Source organism: Cardiocondyla obscurior, linkage group LG12, assembly GCF_019399895.1.
Source record: "Cardiocondyla obscurior isolate alpha-2009 linkage group LG12, Cobs3.1, whole genome shotgun sequence".
Taxonomy (NCBI): Eukaryota; Metazoa; Arthropoda; class Insecta; order Hymenoptera; family Formicidae; genus Cardiocondyla; species Cardiocondyla obscurior.
Window position 1 is genome coordinate 3,325,872 of NC_091875.1, and position 21,076 is coordinate 3,346,947.

Sequence of the window (21,076 nt, forward strand, 5' to 3'; positions counted from 1 at the left end):
TACATCAGTCACCGACCGTCAGCGTGATTGACGAGTGATATCGTTAACGGTTTTAAGACTCTTTCCCTCATCGCGCGTCTCGTTTCCTTCCTTATGACGGCGCGTGCGATCTACCGCGAAGGATCTCGTTAGTAGTAATTCTTTAAAAGGCCGTAATTACGATATAAAAGAAATGTTTTAGTTGAAACCCGTCGCTTGTTGTAGTTTTAACAAAATGTAGAAGTGAAAAGTAAAATAAGAATATGATACGTATATGATACGTAATATGTGCGATATAAAGAAATTGGCTTCCTTGCACATCTGTTATTGTATATTACGTTCCGTGTGTATGATAATAATGCAATTTAATGATAAGATATATATTAAATAACTAAGTATATTGTTACGCTTGTTGTTCTTTTACCGCGGGCACCGCACATTTGCATAAATTACCGACGCTGCGGTTCGTGAACTTAATCTCATGTGTGACGCCAAGGTTAAATGTTTCGGCAATGATTTACAGAGGCAGGAAAAGCGTGGGTGATATTATCGATGTTGCGTTTATCATCGCTACGATGTCCCGCGGAGTGACCGGCGCGTATCGTGCAATGCACATGTGAGTGCTGCGGCTGTAACACTTTTAAGCATATCCTAACGCACGTAAAGGCACGTGGCTGCTGTAATGTAATGTCGCTGCTATTGGAAAAATATTTTAATAAAAAATACCGATTATACATATATGTAGTATAAAGCCGGATTCTATAAAAAGCAGTTGGAGCAGAGAAGTTTTCTATTTCTACGTATCCCTATTTTTATTATTTTTCGTTAATTCTTCATCGACAAGTTTCGTTTACGTGACTGACATTTATATAATTTTTGAAAAATTGGAGTTTAGTTCATGGATATTGTTTTATTGGAATAATTGGGATAAAAGATTTATTTTTTAATTAAATGAACGTCGAAGCTTTCCAAGTCGATCGATGAAGATGCCCAATGGTCTCCGAATTTCTTTTATAGAACATCTGCACGGTAATGCGGACGGTGAGACTCTTTAGCATTTTTATGCGAGCTGCCGCTGACAGTTTATTTTATTATATCGATAGGCGGCTGCCCATCGTCCACCGTCCGGGAGAATTCATAAGTCAAACTCAACATAAATGCGTCCCGAGCAAGTTATCTGCACACGGAAGTCGTTCTATTCTATTCGTTCGATTCTATTTTCCGATCGCTTCGATTGGTGATACAAGCAGATTGATAGCATCCCGCGTAGTAAACAACGTGCGTTCGATCGTGCACTGTACATAACAACCAAAAAAAAAATATATATATATATATATAAAAAAAATGAAATAAAAAACTAAAAGACGACATTTAAGAACCAACAATTTTACGAACGTCGAATAATCTTTTACATTAAAATAAAATACTTGTATTTCGTCAGATCTCAGCAGAATCTGTGCACGAAATCGGCATATACCTTGCACGATTGCGCGGTATCGATTACGAGATCAGTCCTTTTTTTTTTCTTTTTTTTTCCTTGCTGCCATTGCCAAGAAACGAATTTACGATTCGCACAACCCAGCCTCTTCTCTCGGAATTTCAGGGGTTCCGGCACAAACTGTCCCCGCCGTTAACGCGCATCCCACAAAGTTGCACATGATTAGCATGACAACTGCCCTAGAGAGTCAGCCCGACAGTTTGTTACTTCGGTCTCCGGCGTTATATGCGTAGGGTAAGCGGCGAGAGCGGGTCCGAGCCCGAGGGTGGTCGGCTGTCAGGCAGTATTTTTTATCTAGTCACGGTCAACTGGCTGATCGGCTCGTCCGCCCATTATTAGCGCAGCATACAACGACACGCGGGTAGACCCCGTCGTACACGCTATCGCTCCATTGTGAGGAGCCGTGTTTGGATACATGTGCGCGTCTTTCCCTACGGTCCATCGACGTAAGATCGGTAGCTTATGGGCCACCTAGCCTCGGAGTAATAGTTCGCGAAGGGTGGACAGCACCATCGCGCCCCCTTCTCTTTCCCGGAGGTCTTATCTTTTTAGTATTATTGCGAGATCGCCGTAGTGGCCAACCCCCGGGGGGTTGATGGGCCGATGGATGGACGAGAGAGAGGGTGAAAGAAAAAAAAAACCCGAAAGACACTGCTAGAAGACAACTGGCGAACCGTCATTGTTTCGATTGCCGCGGAAGTTTCTTATTAGCATAAAGACACGATAAAAGTTTTGCCCGTGTCATTCGCAATTGAGCTACTGGATTTATATTACAGACTTAAAATATTTTTTTTTTTATAAATGTAAATGTAAAAAAATTTCTTTTATAATCAGGTTATACATAGTTGAATATGTAGGAACCGCGCAATAATCTGATTCGTATGTTTAATATAATTTGAGGAAAAGAACGAGGGTCGATTAGAACTAGCAGCGTGTATCAATCGAGTTTCTTTGATTTATTGCGGTGAAGCGGTAGCGAGACTAGCGAGTTGTTTAAAGTAGGCTCTAAAGGGCGTTTAAACGATCCCCGAACGAGCGGCGAGTTACTTCTCTCTCTCTCTTTTTTTTTTTTTTTTTAGAGAGAAGGGAGATAGGGTCCGTAAAGTGAAACGAATTTTCAGCACAATCTTGAAGCATTTCCGAGGGTCGCGGGAGAAACGACACGCGTGATCATAATTTCACGCGTATATGTGCCCGCGTGCATCGTAATCGAATCATATCATGTATAACTGACTTTATAGAGACTCGTAAATTAATCTTTCAAATTGATTTCACATTGCATTCATATGTGTAAATTATCACGTTCTACGTTGAGCACGTAACAATGTTCATTAATAGAATAATGTCATTTCAGAAAAAAAAATTTACACATCGGGTTATTTCTTTTTAAAAATATCCCGAAAAGTCGCCTTTATTTTTAACGAGTTACACAATTCTCCCCCTTTAACAAGGCTAATACACTTGTCATAGATCGAGCGACGTCATGTAATGTCACGTTCTGACTTCTGACGTGTTATTAATGTCGAGCTTTGCGACATTCGATACAATTATTAAACGTCATATTGATGCGTCGATACGTTGTGATGCTGAATGCAACATAAAAGGCGAGTGTTATTTTTAAATAGAGCTTAAATAATCTTTCAAGCGCAGAACGCTGCGTTATACGATTCGATTTTTTGCACGATTTTGTTTTTGTTTTATTTTTATCAATTATATTTTTGATTTACGCACGCGTTATTAAATATAAAATTTATATAAACAATCTGTCAATTATTATTGTTATTATCTGCAAGATTGCGGAAACGTTGCGCGCTGAATCCGAGCCAATGTAGGAGTTGGCCAATATCAGGGGTACATAAATGTTTTACATGCAATAAGGCGTTCGTCCAGGCTGGACGAAATTGTCTGCAGTCCGATTTTATTACTTGACCGCAAAGAGGCTCGCGCGACAGAAGGAAAAATAATAGAAACGAAAACCGGAAGGTGCTAAAAAGAAATTTGCATATCCATGTATGCAAAGAGTTTTTCTGTAAATTTTAATTTATAGTTTGCTTATTCATTTGCTCGTTTCGCCATTCGATTTAATATATTTGTAAATCACCACGGATATAAATGCCGAGATAAATTGATGTATCATACGTATATATTACAGAGGAGACGGGAGGGGGAGGGCTCGTGAAAATTAACAATCGCGCTTTTCATATGCGAAGAGCTTTTTAGATTTGCGTCGCGGATGCAACTTGTAGAATGCGAATGTCGCAAGTGGGCAGCCGTGTGGCACATGTAAATATATGTAAGTATATGTGTGCTCCACGGTATGTAGCACATACGATTTATGGCGGTCAGTTTATTGAAATGGGCAGTCCTTGCCTTCATCCCCTACCACCGTGACTTTCGCCGATACCGTATCTTGGCCTTCGCGCATATGTAGAGACTTATAAGAGACATATACATACATGTATGTACAATATTATATAACTTCTCTGCATCCAGCGACACGTTTTGCAGACTACTAGGATCGACCGGGCTTGGGAACGCTCTGTTGTCTCCTGCACGCTAAATCTCTAATATTCTATTTAATATCCGTTTCCCTTCCAGCATTCGGCCGCGCGATCCATTGCCCGCGAACGTATAAATCAAACCAGAGATAGGTATTAGTCGCTTTTTGCCAGTGCGGCGACCCTGACGTTCGATCGCGACCTCCATAATTGTTTTTCCGGATTATAAATTTCGCTTTTTGTCTCCGGCCAGCGGCGAAGCAGTCTTCTTCGCATGAGAGATGAACGGCTTTTATTCAGCCGAACTTGTTCATTTTTCGAAGGCGTTCTTGCGCGTTTAAAACCTTCCCTCCCCGTAGTCAAACTTTCGACTTCATTTAATTAATTTCATCCTACGTCTTATCTTAATGCGGAATTAAAGCACAAGTATCGCGTAATAATATTAATTTAGAAAATTCAAAAACATTGTAATAATTAACGTTCGAATAGTAGAATTTTAGTTAGAAGCGTGGCAACGAAAAAAAGATCGAGAGCATCCTGCTGATCGGATCAGAGCAGGTCAATAAAATATTCACGCGACGGAGCGCGATTTCAAATTGCTCCGTAATCGTCTATCATTGCGCAACAGACACCCCGAATTTATATTAGAGCGAATGAGTAAATTATATTTATAAGGCCATCCTTTCCTCTCCCTTTCTCTCGTCGTTTCTTTTATTTTTTTTTTTTCTCTCTCTCGCCCCCCTCAGCTTCTTAACAGGGAGACGGTATCCATGATACAGTACCGTTTAAACGCGAGAGTTCAGAGGTTAAGAGGAGATTTTGGGGTCGTGTTAATTAATACCGCCGGAACCGTGGGCGCCCCTACCTCTCTCCCCTTTTACACACGCAGAACATTGAGACGCTAACTATAACTTAAGCTGCCATTAATTCACATCAATGTCTTCCTACCGCGCCCGAGGGCTGCCGCCCGGTGACTTGCATCCTTATTGCTGGAACCGAGATAAGTGAATTGATACTCCACTCACCCTCGTTCTCTTTCTCTCTCGCTGTTACTCTTTTTTTCTTTTTTTTTTTATTACTTTTTTTTTAAGTACACCGTAACTTTTTCGCTTTTTTCTCAGCGACGCTTCAAGTTCAAATGATAAAGAAGAAGAAGAAGAAGAATGATATAAGTATGCCGAGTGTTACGAATTTTTTTTTTTATGCCGCTTGATCTTTTTGTTAAAAAATTATTAAGTAATAATGAGGCGCTCCGTGTCGATGTAAGTCTTATGATATAAAATTACCAAATGAATCGTTTCAATTCTTGAGCCAAAACAAGAAGATATCTCATTAGCTAAACGAATACTTTCCGTCAAGATTGTTATAGCAACATGATGCAAGAATATGAGTGTAGCTATCTGGATGATTCTTAGAAAAAAGGCGACAGAGATGGCGATCACGAGCGGTCTTGCAATACTCGATGTCGCGGAGCGATAAGCAACCCAGGTTTTCGTCACGCACAAGTCTCATATGATCCGTTTAGAACTCAATCCTTGTCACCTTTAAGCAACTGTATAGCACTTGTAATATCTTTTTTATCACTCTCAATCGAATTATATCGTGCAATATTGTATCAAGTATTAAGTGACTATAATGACAGACGAGATATCATATTCATATATTATTACACATATATATAACAAATATAATTAAATTATACAATAAATAAGTTTCTAATTCCGAAAACTCTATTATATCATTACGTAATTATTTTCTTTTTCATAATTTAAAGTTTAAAATTAAAATTAAAAAAAAAAATTCTACGAAAAGATGCAATTATTGCCGGCTGAGAACGAACCGCGCCGCGTGTAAATAATCTACCGTTTACGGAGATTGATTTTCCTTTTTAGAATTCGTATCGCCCGGCGAGAAATAGATTTCGGGAAGGAAGGAGACTGGAATTAGAACGAGTGCGACGGGCAGCCTTATAAAAGGGAAGACACTGTTGACATGCGTGTCCAGCGTCCGAAAAAAAAAGAAGAAAAAAAAAAAATCTAGTGCGTCTGGACGGATCTTTCCCGTTAGTTAAGCCGATCATTGCCGCTGTAACAAGCCGGCTATTGACAGGTCCTCGCTCGCCGTCACGGCGCGTGAATGTGAGCGTGTTTCAGATAGGTATGGGCAAAAGGGATGACCAGAACAAGCCGCAGCTCGACTATCTTATATGATGGTGTTACTACGGGCGCCACATACTAATGGAGCATTACCTTAACACCCCCTATCCGAACTCTCGTTCAGTTAGTTACTCCTTGGAGATGTGGAAGAAAGGACAGAAGAAAGAAAGGGAAAATCACCGTATCTTCCGATCCACCTCTCTTTATAGTCGTAACGACGAAGACGGGGATGGGCTCTTTCGCTATCGCTATCGAGTCTCTCTCTGTCTCTATCTCTATCTCGGTCTTGCCTCTACTTTATTCTTCTTTTAATCGATTTTTCGAGAAATAACACCCGATGTAAAATCGCCTTATCACTGCTCGGCATTTACGTACCGAGCTGGTGCCATTTTAATTAGAAGAAAAAATAAAAATTTACGTTGTACATATAATAATTAATTTTTCCGGCCGTGCGCGCTTCGTATTTTATTTTTATTTCGTTTAATTCGACGCAAAACGGAATATCGTACTGTTTTATCATATATCGTGCTTCAAACGCGTTTAATTCGAACGGAAGACGTGGGCGAATGTTTGTTACTAAATTGCATCAACATATCGGATTGCGATATGTTGATTTTACTTCGAAATTCGACTTGGAACAATATAAGGAGCGTAGTACAATGTCGTGTGGCGACAATGTCGGCGATAACGCGACGATCGTGGTGAACTGCATGAATTTTAATGGACATCTTATCTGATGTACGAACAAAACTCAAGTGCTGCTGGATCGTGATCAAGTGGACCTGCCATGCCGAGGACAATACATACCAAGCAACAATATACTATCAAACTCGTTGAGATGTATTGCTCTTTTGTTTTCTACTACACCTGCCGCATACGTGATGATCGAGAGGACGCTTACAAGAATGTGTAAATTCTATTCACGACAAAAACAAAAGATGCAATTAGCAATTTAGAATCATTGTTCTCCTCAACAATTTAAAAAAAAAGAAAACTCGACGACTTACGAAGCAAAATTTATTTTCATATTAAAATTAATTCAAGAATTAATATTTCAATTTATATTTAAACTGTTCACAACTGACTATCGTTATTACAATTATTTCAATGTATTCGATTGTAATAAATAAAAAGATCGACGTTTTAAAAGGTGTAAAATTTTTTTCACGAACAGCAAAGTTTTTTTTTTTCTTTTAAGAATGACAAAGTCAGTCTACAAATTTTTGTCCGACAAAACGTTTGTTTTTCCAAAGCGTAAACGGTATCAGGTATGGATTTCATAAGCGATATGGAAGTGACTGCCACCATATTAAACCTGTCTCAAGACTATCGTGCAACTTTAAGATCTCGCATACACTCGACGCTCCAACATTTCGGCCCCTCTTTGAGAGATCACGTCAACCCCTATATAGTTATACGATTCGGGACTGCCAAGGGGTAAAATGGTACAGCGTTTCCGATAGGATTTACTACCGCAGACATATTTCAGGTTCAATCTGAAGTCTTGGAATATCGACGGACACGCGCGTTTTCTATGCGTCTCATATTTCCACTCTTATTTGTCTGGCATTCTCTAATATCGTTATGAAATGTTATATAAACTACGAATAACATGGCGGAGAGATTAAACATGCATAACGTAGCTTAGTTCTTTTTTTCTTTTTTAATATTTTATTTTTATTTTATTTTTTAATCATTAAATATATTTTTTTCAAGCTTGAACTAAATCTTTCCGTGCGTCCCGCAATATCTTTGATAATAACATTCGACAAAGTGGCGGCGGTAGTGACTGGACGATTGTATCTCGACGCGCGCTTGAACGCGCTTGACGATATGGACTCGATATGAAATTGTTAATCTTAAACGATTCATAATTCGTTAATTATCGCAAAAGTTACGAAGTGGTAAATAAAACTTGACTCGACTTGGTTCGCTCTACCTCTACACTCTTAGATTTTTTTTAAAATAATTATCAGACAACTTTATAAAAATAAACAAGTATAAAACTCGTGTCCCATGTGAGAAGAAACGCGATATGATTATTGGATTGATTGCGAGACGAAAGGGGAAGAGATGACTCTTCGTGGAGGGAGCGATAGCAGAAAAATAAGTGACTAAGGAGGAGAAATTGAATCGGCTGGTAAATTAGACGATTGTCCGTTCTCTCGAGGACCAATGGACAAAGAAGGCTGCTAATCAGAAGTTTGCGCTCACCTCTCCTCCTCGAAACGAAATTCAGTTCTTTCACTTACGAACGAGAAGGGATTTTACTCTCTTCTTCCATCCCCTTCCCCCCTCCCCTCTCTCACTCTCTCTCTCTCTGAAAATCTCTCTCCGTCTCGTATTCCGAATCTCTTTCGCCCGTGAGAATCCGTGAAAGTCAGAACTGGCGCTAACTTAAGTCCACTAACGGGCAATCAGATCTCTGTTGGGACAACAAACTGTTCCGTCGCCCTCCTGCGAACGGATGCCGACGCTTGTATGGCTTATTTATCGAAGAAGTTTCCGGGGGTTAAACAGCAGTAAATCCTTCTACCCTCACCACCTCCTTCGGCGTGTCTCACGGGAAAAGGACACTGCGACTTAATTGCCGAAGCTAGATACTATACTCTATCGATTGAGTAACGACGATTTGTCAAGCCGCTGACCCGGAAATTAGGACGAATAGAAATTCACCGAGTGAACTAATAAAATAATTAGCCTTGCATATGTATTCGTATGCACGTAATGCATATTGTTTGCAAATTGATGATAGTTTACACCTGCGAAATCAATGTTACGCCTTTACGCGAGATGTTCGTTACAAAAAAAAAAAAAAAAAAAAATGACTCGATCCGTGACGGCGTTCGTTGAGAAAGAAAGGTCTAAAAGAGATAATCGTGCGCGACCGCGCGCGGCATACTAGAACCAAAGAAGACCAATGAGCTATTCTTTACGGGTCTAATTGAGTGCAGAGATAACACGGCCGATTCTTGCCAAGTAATAACGTTTTCTTGCCTTCGCTCTCTTTAATGGCCAAGCTAATCGCTGCTGGTACCTTTATTATACTCGAATATACCGCGTTTTATCCGCGCCTCGTTATCGATTGTCTTAGAATCAAATCCTCATTGTGTTCTTTTCGTGTAAGACATAACAGAATATCGTAATTTATTTCGTGTTACTTTGCCGGATAATAACATTTATTACCCATCATCTTAAATCTAAACCCAGAGTCGCCTAAACGTAAAAAAAAATAATCATAACGTAATTAAAAGTACTTTAGAGCTAATGCTTCATAAATGCTTGATAAATAATTTCACTAACCGCAGAATACCGGAAGATAAACTTGAGAATACTCAAAATAATAACTGTGAATATCGGCAAAAGATTTCTCGCGACAATCCAATATTAATCGCCCGTATTAATAGCCCGCGTTAAGTGTAAAGCGATCTATCGCTGTCGCCGTTAGATACTGAATACGCCTGCAAGTAGAACCGTGTGCGTGAAGAGAGTCACTCACGAGACTACGCGAAGACACGTGAAGCTTGAGATCACCGCTGGATATATAAGTATTCCCGAAGGCGAGGGGCAATTTGTCCCGGTCATTTGGTGAGTCCACAGGGACTCCCTGACTGTAATCCAATCACTAGCCACACTCTTTCTCTTTTCGCGTCCACCCTCTTCTAACAGTCTCTCGCTCCCTCTTTTCACCTCCTACTTTCTGTCCTCGTTCCCACCCTTCCGCCACTCCAGGGACACCCCTATTCGGTCGTCATTGAGTCTCCTGCAATCTTGACCGAGTGACGACTGGCTCCGAACTGTGCAGGGATTCTACTTCTACAAGTAGCGATCAAATAGATAAATGAATATATGTAACACGAGCGTTGTAATTAACGATGACCTGACCGCCGCGGACGATTTCGTAACTGTACTCTTACGGAATTTTGTTAATAAATTGCGAGATATTTTATAATGTATTAACTTTTCATTATTATTACTTTTTTCAGGAATAATAATTTTTTTTTTTTTTTTTTTTAATTTTAAAGCTCAATATTGACACGAAATAATTTGATATTATTGTTACAATTACAGTATTACAATTTGTATACCTTTGTTCTTTACGTGGGTGAGGTATGAAAGGCATGATAAGTATGCGAATTTTCACCGGGATCGTGCCTGTAGGCACGAATACTACGCTACGTGATATGGTTCGATCTGAGAAGGGCTGAGATGGGATGCGGATTAGCCTTGTTGCGAGACGGCCCTTTATGCTACCGTTTCACGCGTACCTTTCTTTCCTTTGCCTTTAAACTGACCGACTCTGCCCCAATGACGAAACGACGAAACGCAGCTTGACGTGCCTTTTGCGCAAAATTTTGCCTTTTCCCCGTTAACGTGTGCAACACCCTTTTCTCCCTTTATTTCAACCCCCGCGAGAAGTAGAAGAAAAATATATTCTTCTCGATCGAGGATAGTCGACGGCCGTACTTCGTATTCTCGACTGTCTCTACTTTTGACGTGCGCCTTCTATCTATTATAATCTACCGCTTAGAAAGAAGAAAGTAAACTCAATTTTTGATAACATCCACATCGATAGAGTGAATCACACATAAATACACATCCCCGTGTATATTTTAGACGACCCTTGCTACCCATTTAATTTACTTAATTAATCTAGACGTGAGAAATTTTATTTTCAAAATTACCAAAAGCGACTTTACATCCGCATGTTTAAAATTAAAAATATTAAATTTATTACTAAGTCACTATTATCTTATACGCGAGATTAGAGTCCTTTTGTACGACAGTCGGATTTTCTCCCTCGATTCTCTTTTAAAAAAAAAGAAGAAAAAGAAAAAGACTCGTCCGTTGCCTTTGCAGTTATGATCAAACGCGGTAGAGTTTTCAATCACGCGATATATATCAAAATTAATTTCAAATCTATACAGATAGGGGTATTAGGAAGTCGCGGCACGCTTCGTTGATCACGAATGCTGCTAAGATTGAGTCGATCGAACGACGGAATGAGAAGCTCCTTAGACGGTTCTCCTGCTCAAGTCGAGTATATAAACCGCCCCTCGACATGTCCACGCGTAAGGAGTAGCAGAGGCTGTGGAGGGGACGATCGAGTTCGGTAACGAGATTTGCTTGATGTCCACGATCGGTTTAAGTTGGGATCACGTTCGAACGTTTAACCCTCTTTCTCGTTCTCGTGCTGCTTGGAGGACACGCATTTTCCTCTCTCCTTTTTCATCCCCCTTTTTTTTTCCCCCCCATTCGTCTCTCTCTCTCTAACCCTCTGTCTCTCCTCCCCTTCTCCTCGTTTCCCCTTAGTTTTTTTCTATCCTCGCACTCGCCCTTGCGTATCCTGCCACCCTATCCTATCCCTTCCCGTGTTACGATCGAGATAAAACGGATAGATCGCGTGTGCATTGAGAAAGAAGCTCGGCGTACAGGCAAAACGCTTTCGACCGCCCGCACGTATGATTTATTCCAGCGCGAAGCACCCACCAGAAATATCAGATACCCCTAATGAATTTCTAGGCCCGCGTTTATGCACACGTACCACGCCGTTGCGTATGTGCGTGTGCTGTGCGACACCGATAAAGAAAAAAAAAAAAAAGGAAAAAAAATACTCGCCCGAAAAATTAAAATCAATTGTGACCTCGAAAAGCATTTGTTTACACACTCTCTAAATGTGAATCAGTGGAAAAAATCTCAGATGTAGTCAGTAAATTACACTGACGGTCAGGGGCATACTTAGCACTGATTATATCAGGGAATATAAACTGTTTTACATTTAGCAATGTTTAAGTTTCAACTCGTTTCGTTGAATGCATTCGGAAATTATAATTACATAATAATTACCGTCCGTCAAGTTAAATAAAAAAAAAATTGATGTCCGAATTATCTAGATTGATACTACGTATACGTATTATTTTTTTTAAGACTTTCAGGCTGCAAGATTTTTCTTTAAAGTTCTCTAAAATTAAGATTTAATAAAAACGTTTGTTAAAACGATATAAAACATTGACATTGAAGCGAGGACCACCTGCGAGTGATGAGAATTCCCGACGCCTGTGGAATAAATGATACGTGGCCCCGCATGAGATCGAAAACGAGGAATATTCAGCATAGAATTCGCGAGAAATTAGGCGTGAAATGTACTCCCCTGTGCTTCAAATATTTTCGTCACGAACAAAATGCGTCTCTGGTTTCAGCCCGTGGCTTGGACGATTTTATCGAATGTCATTCGGAATTTCGCGCGCAGTTTCGTCGCGAGTTTCAACCGAGTGATAATTTCGAAACGCTCGTAATACTGAGCGATGCGACAAGAGGTCCGAAAAAAAAAAAAGATTTAAATAATCATATATATCGGGCAGAGTAATAAATTCTGCAAGTCCGCGTGGTCCTCCCGGCATTCTACTACCCTAACTATTGCCTTCTATAAGCAATGGGGGTGAATCGGTGATATATGCCTTCCCTATAACAGCCAGAATCAAAACACCGACCACCCTCCGTAGCGAGATGTTTGTCCTTCGGCTACCAACTGCTGCAAGAGATAGTCCGGCATTGGTAATATCATTGCATTAATTAAATATAAATTAACGTATACGTAGTATCAATCTAGATAATTCGCAATTTTTTTTCCCCCTCTCAAAAACAAAAACGTATAAAATAAAAGAATTACAAAATACAACTAAACGACCGCAAAGTAAAATTAAAGACAACTTATATAATTTCTTTTTTTTTTTTTTAACTAAAGTATATATATTTTACTTTGCACAGCATACTCTAACGAGCCCGAAAAAGCTTGGATATGCACGTGAGGATATTTCGTTTGTACAACACTTGAGAAAAGGTTAATGTGATAGTGCACATGACCGCGCCGAACATTATTATAATTCTAGTGCGACGTGCTGTATCTGGGCAAGAGCCGCGGGTCCTGGCGCAGAGGAGATTACGGCGATGTTGGCCGGACGCTGGCTACTTGACTGGTATTATAGATGTAATATCGTAAACAACATCCCTCTCAGTCGGTGGTAGCGAGGTCCGCACAAGTCACGGGGTACCGCGTCGGCTCGCCGCCGTTGCGCCGCGTCGGGTCAACGAGTGCTCAGCAGCGCCGGAACCCTTTTTGGACCGGACCCTTCATAAGCATTACCGATGTTTACTGTTGAATATTCATTCTTTAGTCGCTCGCGTTTTCGGCGACCTGTTCGCTGCCGTTGCGCAACCCGGAGAACACCGAGTGTCCACACATTATCCGATCTTATGCCGGGCTGACCATACCGCTTACAGCGATCCCTTGTCCGATTTTACATCGCGAGTTATCTCGGTGTGTATGCGCGACAACGTTCGTATATAATGTAATCCGTAATCCCGCGCTATTTGCACCTGACGTTAGGTGACGAGTTTGCATTTTGCGGAGTGTGTATCAATGACGTGATATATTATAAATGCAGCGTGTCGCGTGTGCTTAAAAAATTTTCCCTCCCTGCTCGTTACTTTTTAAATCGTTAGAAGCTCGCCGTAGTATTACCGCGGGAATAGTAAAATAGATCTCCCTACGTGGTATCCAGTTTTGCGAGTTACGATTAAAAGATCGGTACTGAGGTCCCGCCCAGGCCATGTCCCGGATTCTCAGTTCTTGGCAAGATTTTCGTACATATATACGAGAACTTGAAGAAAGAAAAAAAAAGGGGGAAGAAAAAAAAAGGAGAGACTCAGTGAGTCTAGCATATTCAAGAAAATTAACTATTAGATTACGTATTTGAATCAGTCTCCAATGTCTCGAGAATTCTTTCAAAACTTATACCTATCGTTAGATACTTAAAGACTTTTTCTTACACGTAAATGTAGAAAATTTTTTTTTTTTTTATTTATTTTTTATATTTAATATAACTCGCCAATATCAATACGCAAGAGAGAGAAAGAAAGAAAAAAAGAGGGCGGAGGGGGAGGACAAGAAAGAGAAGAAGAGAGAAGAGAAAGTATCGTCAAATGTTATCTGACGACGTATGTGCAGTTCGAAGAATGAAGAAAGGGAAGCACATAGAAGGTAGAAGGGTGTACATAGTAGGCATACATAGGGGTTTGCATGGGCTGGAAGATTTTATGGGGAGTCCCCTCCCGAGTATATTTCCTGATTGAGCGAACTAATCCACGCAAAGGAGGTTTTATCGAGGTATTCGCAATCGAAGAGGTCTCATCTATACGAATGTCACATCAAGTGAGAACGTTCGATTAAGACGCATTCTAATAAAGTATGCTTCCACCAAAATGCGCGAGACTCATTCAACGAACATAGGCATCTACTTTTATTACTAATAAATTATCACCCCGCGGCGTACGTAGCTTTGCAATATAAAAATTATTTTTGTTCCTCTCAAATTAATATTCGTAACTTTTTCCACAAAGAAAGAAATAAGTTCTTTTTTTTTATAAAAAAAAAAAAACAAAAAATATGCAACTATTCCGTAAAAATTTTATAATTATTTATAGACTAAAGCACGATATATTTTGTTGTACTAATTAATTTTGTTAAACTAAATGCATCGCGGAAAAGGACAATCATCATTTAAGCGACAAATGACAAGTTCATTACATTCTAATGACCGTAACTCCGAAGCCACCGGTTGAAGTCAATTCGATAGCAGTTAACGAATTGTTAGCAGAAGAAGGGTGAATAGAAAGGGTTTGCGGTTAACGCACGAGGGGGTTGACAGGGGAACGCATAATACATTGTTACGCCATTCATCAGCATTATACTCTCTCCCGGAACAGTAATTTTCTCTACAAAACCGACACTGGAATAAATTGTTTTATAATTAAAATTATCCTATTAGCGTTACTAGTTTCGAATCGACCTGAAAAATCTATTGAATCACCGATGAGTTTATTTACCGATTTTTGCCTATCGATTGTAAAATATAATTCAACGATACGTTCAACGCGAGCTACTTGTTTACCAGCGCACCACTTTGCCAAGCTACGGTCTCCGTTTAAATTGATTTTTAAATTTCTCTTATGACTCAACCACTTGTCTCTGACATCCGGCCGAAATAAAGATTCCCTCGGCACGTCGAGAGATATTGGGTACAAAATGGTTCAATAATATATCGAGATGAATATACACCCGGCAAGAAGCCCATGAGTAGCAGAACTCGGCAACTAGTCGACTAGAAGCGACTCTTCGCTCGCGTGGATATTAAACTTTGAAGATCGTCATTGCGTCGCTCGCGTTTCGCTTTGTCGCCTGACTCAGCAAGAGTCATTAATAACTTCGAAGAGGTAGATAAAGTGCTAAACACCGCCGGGCATGCCGTGTGCTTAGGCACACATCATTACCTTGGCTAAGATTCGATAAAGATTCATTGATACGTATGCTTACCGATGTCAAGTCGCAATTTATGTGATTACACGGGACAAGTATTGACATACTGCGTTACGAAAAAAAAAAAAAAACAATTTATCTCAATTTTTAATTTTTAATTTTTATGCAGAACGAGAGAATAGTCTCAAATCTAAAATAGTTTCAAACATCCCCGAACTGATTTGAGTAGCAGCCTAATTTTAAGTGGTTTGATAAGTTTCAATTTAAAACTTTACACATATATTCGAGAGAGAAACCTTGTCGCTCTATTTAAAAAAGGAAAAAAAAATTTACCTTTTCCGACAGAAAAATAAACTGTGAATAAAAGCACATATCATATAAAGCATATATGCGTAGATACTGACAACGGTAGTGCTTAATAGCGCTTAATGTATACGTTATCATTTTTCCCTGCTGAGTTATCGCTAATACTTATCAATGTTAGAGAAACAATTTATTGTAGCGAAATATAAACGAAGCGTTTCAATTAAAAAAAAAATAAAAAAAAGAAAGGAAAAATAAATAAACGATAATAAAGAAGAGAGAACATAATCACAATTGGCACGAGAATTTGTAATGTACGTATTAGTTGTTGCTTTGACATTTTTATCTATTAATAATTAATTGTACAGATAAAATCAGCGCAACTGGAAAAAGTTAAAATTATCGTGCGCCAATCGACGGAAGGTCGAATGAATTTTTTATGCCACGTCACATGTGCTATTGCACTAAGTACTTTCGTTATTAACTTCGCCCGATAATGTACGTACAGCAGTTAACACGTCAGTGTATTTGTGAAAGAAGAAGTGTCGGACTGTCTCTCCGCTTATTCTCCCGCGTCATCGTCTGGCATGACGTTTGCCAATTGTGTTTGTTGTGCAATATTAACATTTATTTATAATAATTAATCGTGTTAAGAATGAAAAGTGATAGGACGCAATCTCGACAACGTGTATCGAACGTGAACGCAAAATGTTGGAGCATTTTGAAAAGACAGGCAGCTGAGTTTTGCCAAAACACCGGATTGCATGGCTACAAGTACATTAGTCAAAGTGAACGTTCTATGACAGAGCGGTATGTATCATGATTGGAAAGAGTGGAATAAAAGTGTTCGACAATAAATTAAATCTTCAAAGAAAAGAGAGAGAGAAAAAAAAAAGAAAAGCAATTTCTACGAACATTCTTTTACGACTTGGAATATAAAATTATTGGAATTAAAATTGATTTTATATAATTTAATTAAAATATTTAATTTATTTAATTAACGTTATTTATTATAGGATTATCTGGGCGATTATAGTATTTGTATCATTAGGTTGTGCTATCGTTTTAATGAAAATGGCTTGGCTTTATTTTGCCACCCATCCTACTTTGACTGTCATCGAAACAACTCATCATGGAATATGGAACTTCCCATTTCCCGCGATAACGATATGCGATATCAATCGCATGTCTTACAATCTGACGAAACAGTTTGTGGAAAATTTGTAAGTATTTAGTGCTGGTTTACTTACATTTGTGTATTCCAGTTAGGTTAGGTTGTTTTTTATGCTTCCGTCCGTCCGTCCTTCCTTCCTTCCTTCCTTCCTTCTTTCTGTGGCACTTGGCAGTATTCTGGATGATCCTGACGTCTTGTAGCACTCAAAATCACTTAACAGTATATAACACTTCTGTTTTTTTTTTGTGTCACTCGCGAGACGAACGACCGAGTTGAAAAAATGACGGTGGATTACCGCGGCGATTTTTTACGATTAAAGTAATGTACGTACAGCGAGATCACTTTTGCTTCTTCGATCAGTTCATATCGGCAATGCGAACGATACCGATAACTAGCGCCAAGCAAACGAGACGACCGCGACGTAAAATGTTCCCCGCGCACTTAATTTTCCTCAAGTTCTTCAATAATCAGCTGCTCGGAACGGGATGAGTATCTCGGCCGCGACGAAGAAGACTGCGAGGCGCGAAATCACCTCACGCTCTCGTAATGGCGGTCGCCGGAACTCACTGAACGCCGCTGAAGGAGATGGCGAGTGAAGCGAGTCGGAAACGCTGGACAACGGCGACGTTCGCGTTAGACGCTTCGCGCGCTGCACCCTCGACATAACCTTCTCTTTCCGAAGCACTTTTTCGAGCGACCAAACGAGGTACAGAACGACGAATGGAATGACACAGGAGTGCAAAAAATGATTGTCCGCTCCTTAGTCGACAACGTCGACACTTATTTGTACCCGAGACTATCCTATCCGCGGTCAAAAATTCTCCGAATCACGGAGCAATTAACGACACGTCTTCGCGCCTGGGTCTTCGTAATTAGACTAAAATGGCCGTCAAAGATTTCGGCCCTTGGCGGGAAAGAGAGAACCGCGAAAAAAGTGAGACAGTCGATAAGTTCGATCGTCAATTGAACGCTGTCCATCTCGCGAGGACAGTCCGAGCGGAATTGTCGAAGCGTCGAGTTCAACGGCGAGATCATCTGTTTACGTTTTTTTTTTTTTTTTTTTTTTTACGTACTTGCTGAGCTTGAGGTATGTTCCCTCAAAGTAGAAGAGTGTCGTGCTCGACGTTCGAGCATGTTTTTTCGCGATTCTCGAGCTCAACCGTTACTTTCGAGCTCCCCAAGTCGTCGTTGTTAGAAAACTCGTGTTCGACTAAGCCACAAAAATAATCTAATAGCCTGAATATTTTTTTTTTTTTTTTTTTTTAATTTTTTTATTGCACGCTGTAACATTAACAGCTGACGTTTACTTCTACTTGGTATGGCAAGCCAAGCTAGTTTTAGATAGGATAATATATTTTTTTTTTATGTGTAAATAAATTATTCTTTTTAATATATGTCGATTGTATTTTTCATCAGAGAAACGCCAGCCAATGTTTCGAAAAATTATTTAATTCAAGAAATGCGGCTGATGAACGAATTATTACTGCCAGGAATATTCGGATACGACGTTCAGAAAAATCTAACTTATTTACAAGACATTATAGACAATAACCATTTGTCTATACCTAATGTAATGAATTTGGTATGTATAGAAAACATTAATCATGTATATGCATGTATAAAATTAATCGTTTCTTTTAGATAACACAAAACTGCAGCACTTTATTGACAATGTGCAAGTGGAAAGGCAAAACTGATCAATGTGATAAATATTTTAAGCAAAGCTTATCACGAAATGGCCTGTGCTGCAGTTTTAATTACTACACTTTTCCAAATTCACCAGCATTAGACAAGTATGAGTATTATCTCTGCAGAGTTAAAAGAGAAATTCTTAAGCTTTACACAAAAAATGTAAAATTTTTTTATTATTATATTCTATTTTTTTTTATATCGAAGTAAAAAGTACTAAAAGCTTGTGAATATCAATATTCAATTCTGCATTATACAAATATTCGATATATATTTTATACATATATACATTTTTTTTTTTAATCAATCTAATGTGAATTTTTATTGTAGTGTGGAAAGATCTGCCGCTTGTGGATATGAATCTGGTATGAGCATAGTAATAAATGTTGATCCAAATAATTATCACGCTCCAACTATTGGCGCATATGGAATAAAGGTAATTCAAACACCCGTATAAAAAAATCTAATTTTTACAATACATTACATTAAATTTTAACAGATCAACAAAAAGTTTCATGCAACAACATTTTGTATTATATTCCCCGGTATAATTGGTTTTCTTTTTTATTAGAAATTTAATAATTAATACTTATTATAATGTGCTATTACAGGTCATGATACATTACGCACTTGATTACCCAGATTTTGATACCGAAATTGAGTTAGTCAGATTAAATACTACACATTTTATAAGCCTTAATCCCACAGAAACGTATGCGAAACGTGAGATGAAAGATATGCCAGTTTCTACAAGAAAATGCATACTCAACGATGAAACGGATAAAATTCTATACGCAAACGTCAAAGAGAGAAACTTAACTTATTCGGCATACTCGTATCACAATTGTCTCGCTGAATGTCGAGCTACCATCATAAGAGCAAAATGCGGTTGCATCCCTTATTTCGTGCCACAAAACAGTAAGTTGGCGGATTATGTAAGAGGAATTTGTTTTAAAGCTTTTAAGGACAGAGATTACTTTTTCTTGGTATATTTTATAACTAAGAAAAAATAATTTGCTTCTTAATGTATTTTATATTAAATATTTATAAAATTAATAATAAAATTATTATTATTTTAGGTACTAGAATATGCAATCTTAAGGATGTTCAGTGCTTGACAAAATATAAATGTGAGTAACATAATATAGCAGTGAATTAAAATTATCAATCTGATTTTGATCATCGAGTTTTATAAATATGTATTTTATTTTACAGCATTATTTGATACTTCATGGCCATCGATGGACGAAACTGTTATAAGTCTATTGAAAACGATAAACAACATAAATGAATCACCTTGCGGGTGTATACCAGATTGTACCTTGTATTATTATCCTTTTGAAAGTTCTTATGGAAACATCGACACTACAACTTACTATTATAATGGCCGTTTCTCAAAGAATTCTCGGTAAAAAAAAAAAAAAAAAAAAAAAAAAAAAGTAATTTAGTCGTAAATATAAAATATTAAATTAATACCGTCATTTTAACAATAATGCTGTTACATGTGTTATTGCAATATTATTATTATTCTTTTGCAGTAACGGTACCGCTATTAGTATGCACAATCATACTCTAGTGCACATATATTTCAACGACTTGGTCGCTTTTCAGTATCGACGGTCAGTTAATTATAATTGGCGTAATATTTTCGGTAAGATAAATTTTTATATAATTTTATGTAAAAAAATAATTAATGTGTAATAATATTTCAGCATCATTCGGTGGTCTGCTTGGTTTATTCGCTGGCTTCAGTCTCATGTCTGTTTTCGAACTTCTATATTTTTTCGTAATACGCGTGATAACTGACGCATGTATTAATTCAAGGAAAACCCGACATTAAATAATAAAATACAGTAATAACATATAATATACCTAGAAGGTACAAGCTGTACTTTATTTAAAAAAAATTATTTATTTTAATTTCTTAATTTTATATCAGTCATGATAGAGAAAAGACCTCTTATTAAATATCGTTCGTCATGTTCAATGTGCGGGGACTTCAACCTAACCTAAAACTTGAGACGCAAGAAAGGCGGCTAATCTCAATTCAACGTAACTTGCGCCGACTAATTATACCGTTCTATTTGAATACCAGCAAAAATTTATATTAAAATTTGATAAAGTGATTAATTGATCGTAAAATACACATAGAAACCGTATGGAGCAACCCTGAAACTTGAGCAACGAATGAACGAAAACAAATAGCTTTAAGAACGCACCACAATGCTCTAAGTGCAATCGGATTGGTCAATACTTCGACACTTACCGTCAGGAATGGCGTTCGTGGTGCTGCGACGGCGGCTAGAGTACGTGACCTTGGCGTTGTGTGCGTCGAATCTCACACGAAGCACGTGCGTACATGTTCCACAGAGCAACGGTCACAGAGGAATGAGGGAGAAGAAACGCGGCCTACTACACCCCCCCGCACTCGGTGACCGAGAGAGAGGGAAATAGTGGTAAGGC

General features: G+C 38.6%; 1 protein-coding gene and 1 long non-coding RNA gene across 3 annotated transcripts in view; one reads left to right on the plus strand and one right to left on the minus strand.

Moving 5' to 3' along the window:
• LOC139107123 (uncharacterized) overlaps nucleotides 1-17,894 on the minus strand; it is a 43,091-nt gene extending 25,197 nt beyond the window's left edge. The window contains exon 1 of the long non-coding RNA XR_011546468.1: nucleotides 17,001-17,894. This is a non-coding gene — a long non-coding RNA (uncharacterized lncRNA). The remainder of the gene's footprint in view (nucleotides 1-17,000) is intronic.
• LOC139107118 (sodium channel protein Nach) lies at nucleotides 16,160-20,934 on the plus strand. 2 transcript variants are annotated; one of them, XM_070664439.1, is made up of 10 exons: nucleotides 16,160-16,560; nucleotides 16,767-16,973; nucleotides 18,341-18,506; nucleotides 18,566-18,717; nucleotides 18,944-19,049; nucleotides 19,225-19,531; nucleotides 19,693-19,743; nucleotides 19,829-20,021; nucleotides 20,152-20,232; nucleotides 20,326-20,934. In XM_070664439.1, the coding sequence occupies exons 1-10, from the start codon at nucleotides 16,406-16,408 to the stop codon at nucleotides 20,417-20,419; spliced, it is 1,512 nt and encodes a 503-aa protein (XP_070520540.1). In that variant the 5' UTR covers nucleotides 16,160-16,405; the 3' UTR covers nucleotides 20,420-20,934. The 2 variants fall into 2 exon arrangements, with proteins under 2 accessions (XP_070520540.1, XP_070520539.1); XM_070664438.1 differs by having other exon boundaries at nucleotides 20,152-20,264; nucleotides 20,326-20,933.
• The last annotated feature ends 142 nt before the right edge of the window (nucleotides 20,935-21,076 follow it).

Bases quoted from the DNA above. Each gene is read 5' to 3' on its own strand.
- LOC139107118 (XM_070664438.1), top strand. From the start codon at position 16,406: ATGAAAAGTGATAGGACGCAATCTCGACAACGTGTATCGAACGTGAAC. The intron at 16,561-16,766 runs GTATGTATCATG...TATTTATTATAG, and splicing joins GAACGTTCTATGACAGAGCG to GATTATCTGGGCGATTATAG. The intron at 18,718-18,943 runs GTATGAGTATTA...TTTTTATTGTAG, and splicing joins AATTCACCAGCATTAGACAA to TGTGGAAAGATCTGCCGCTT.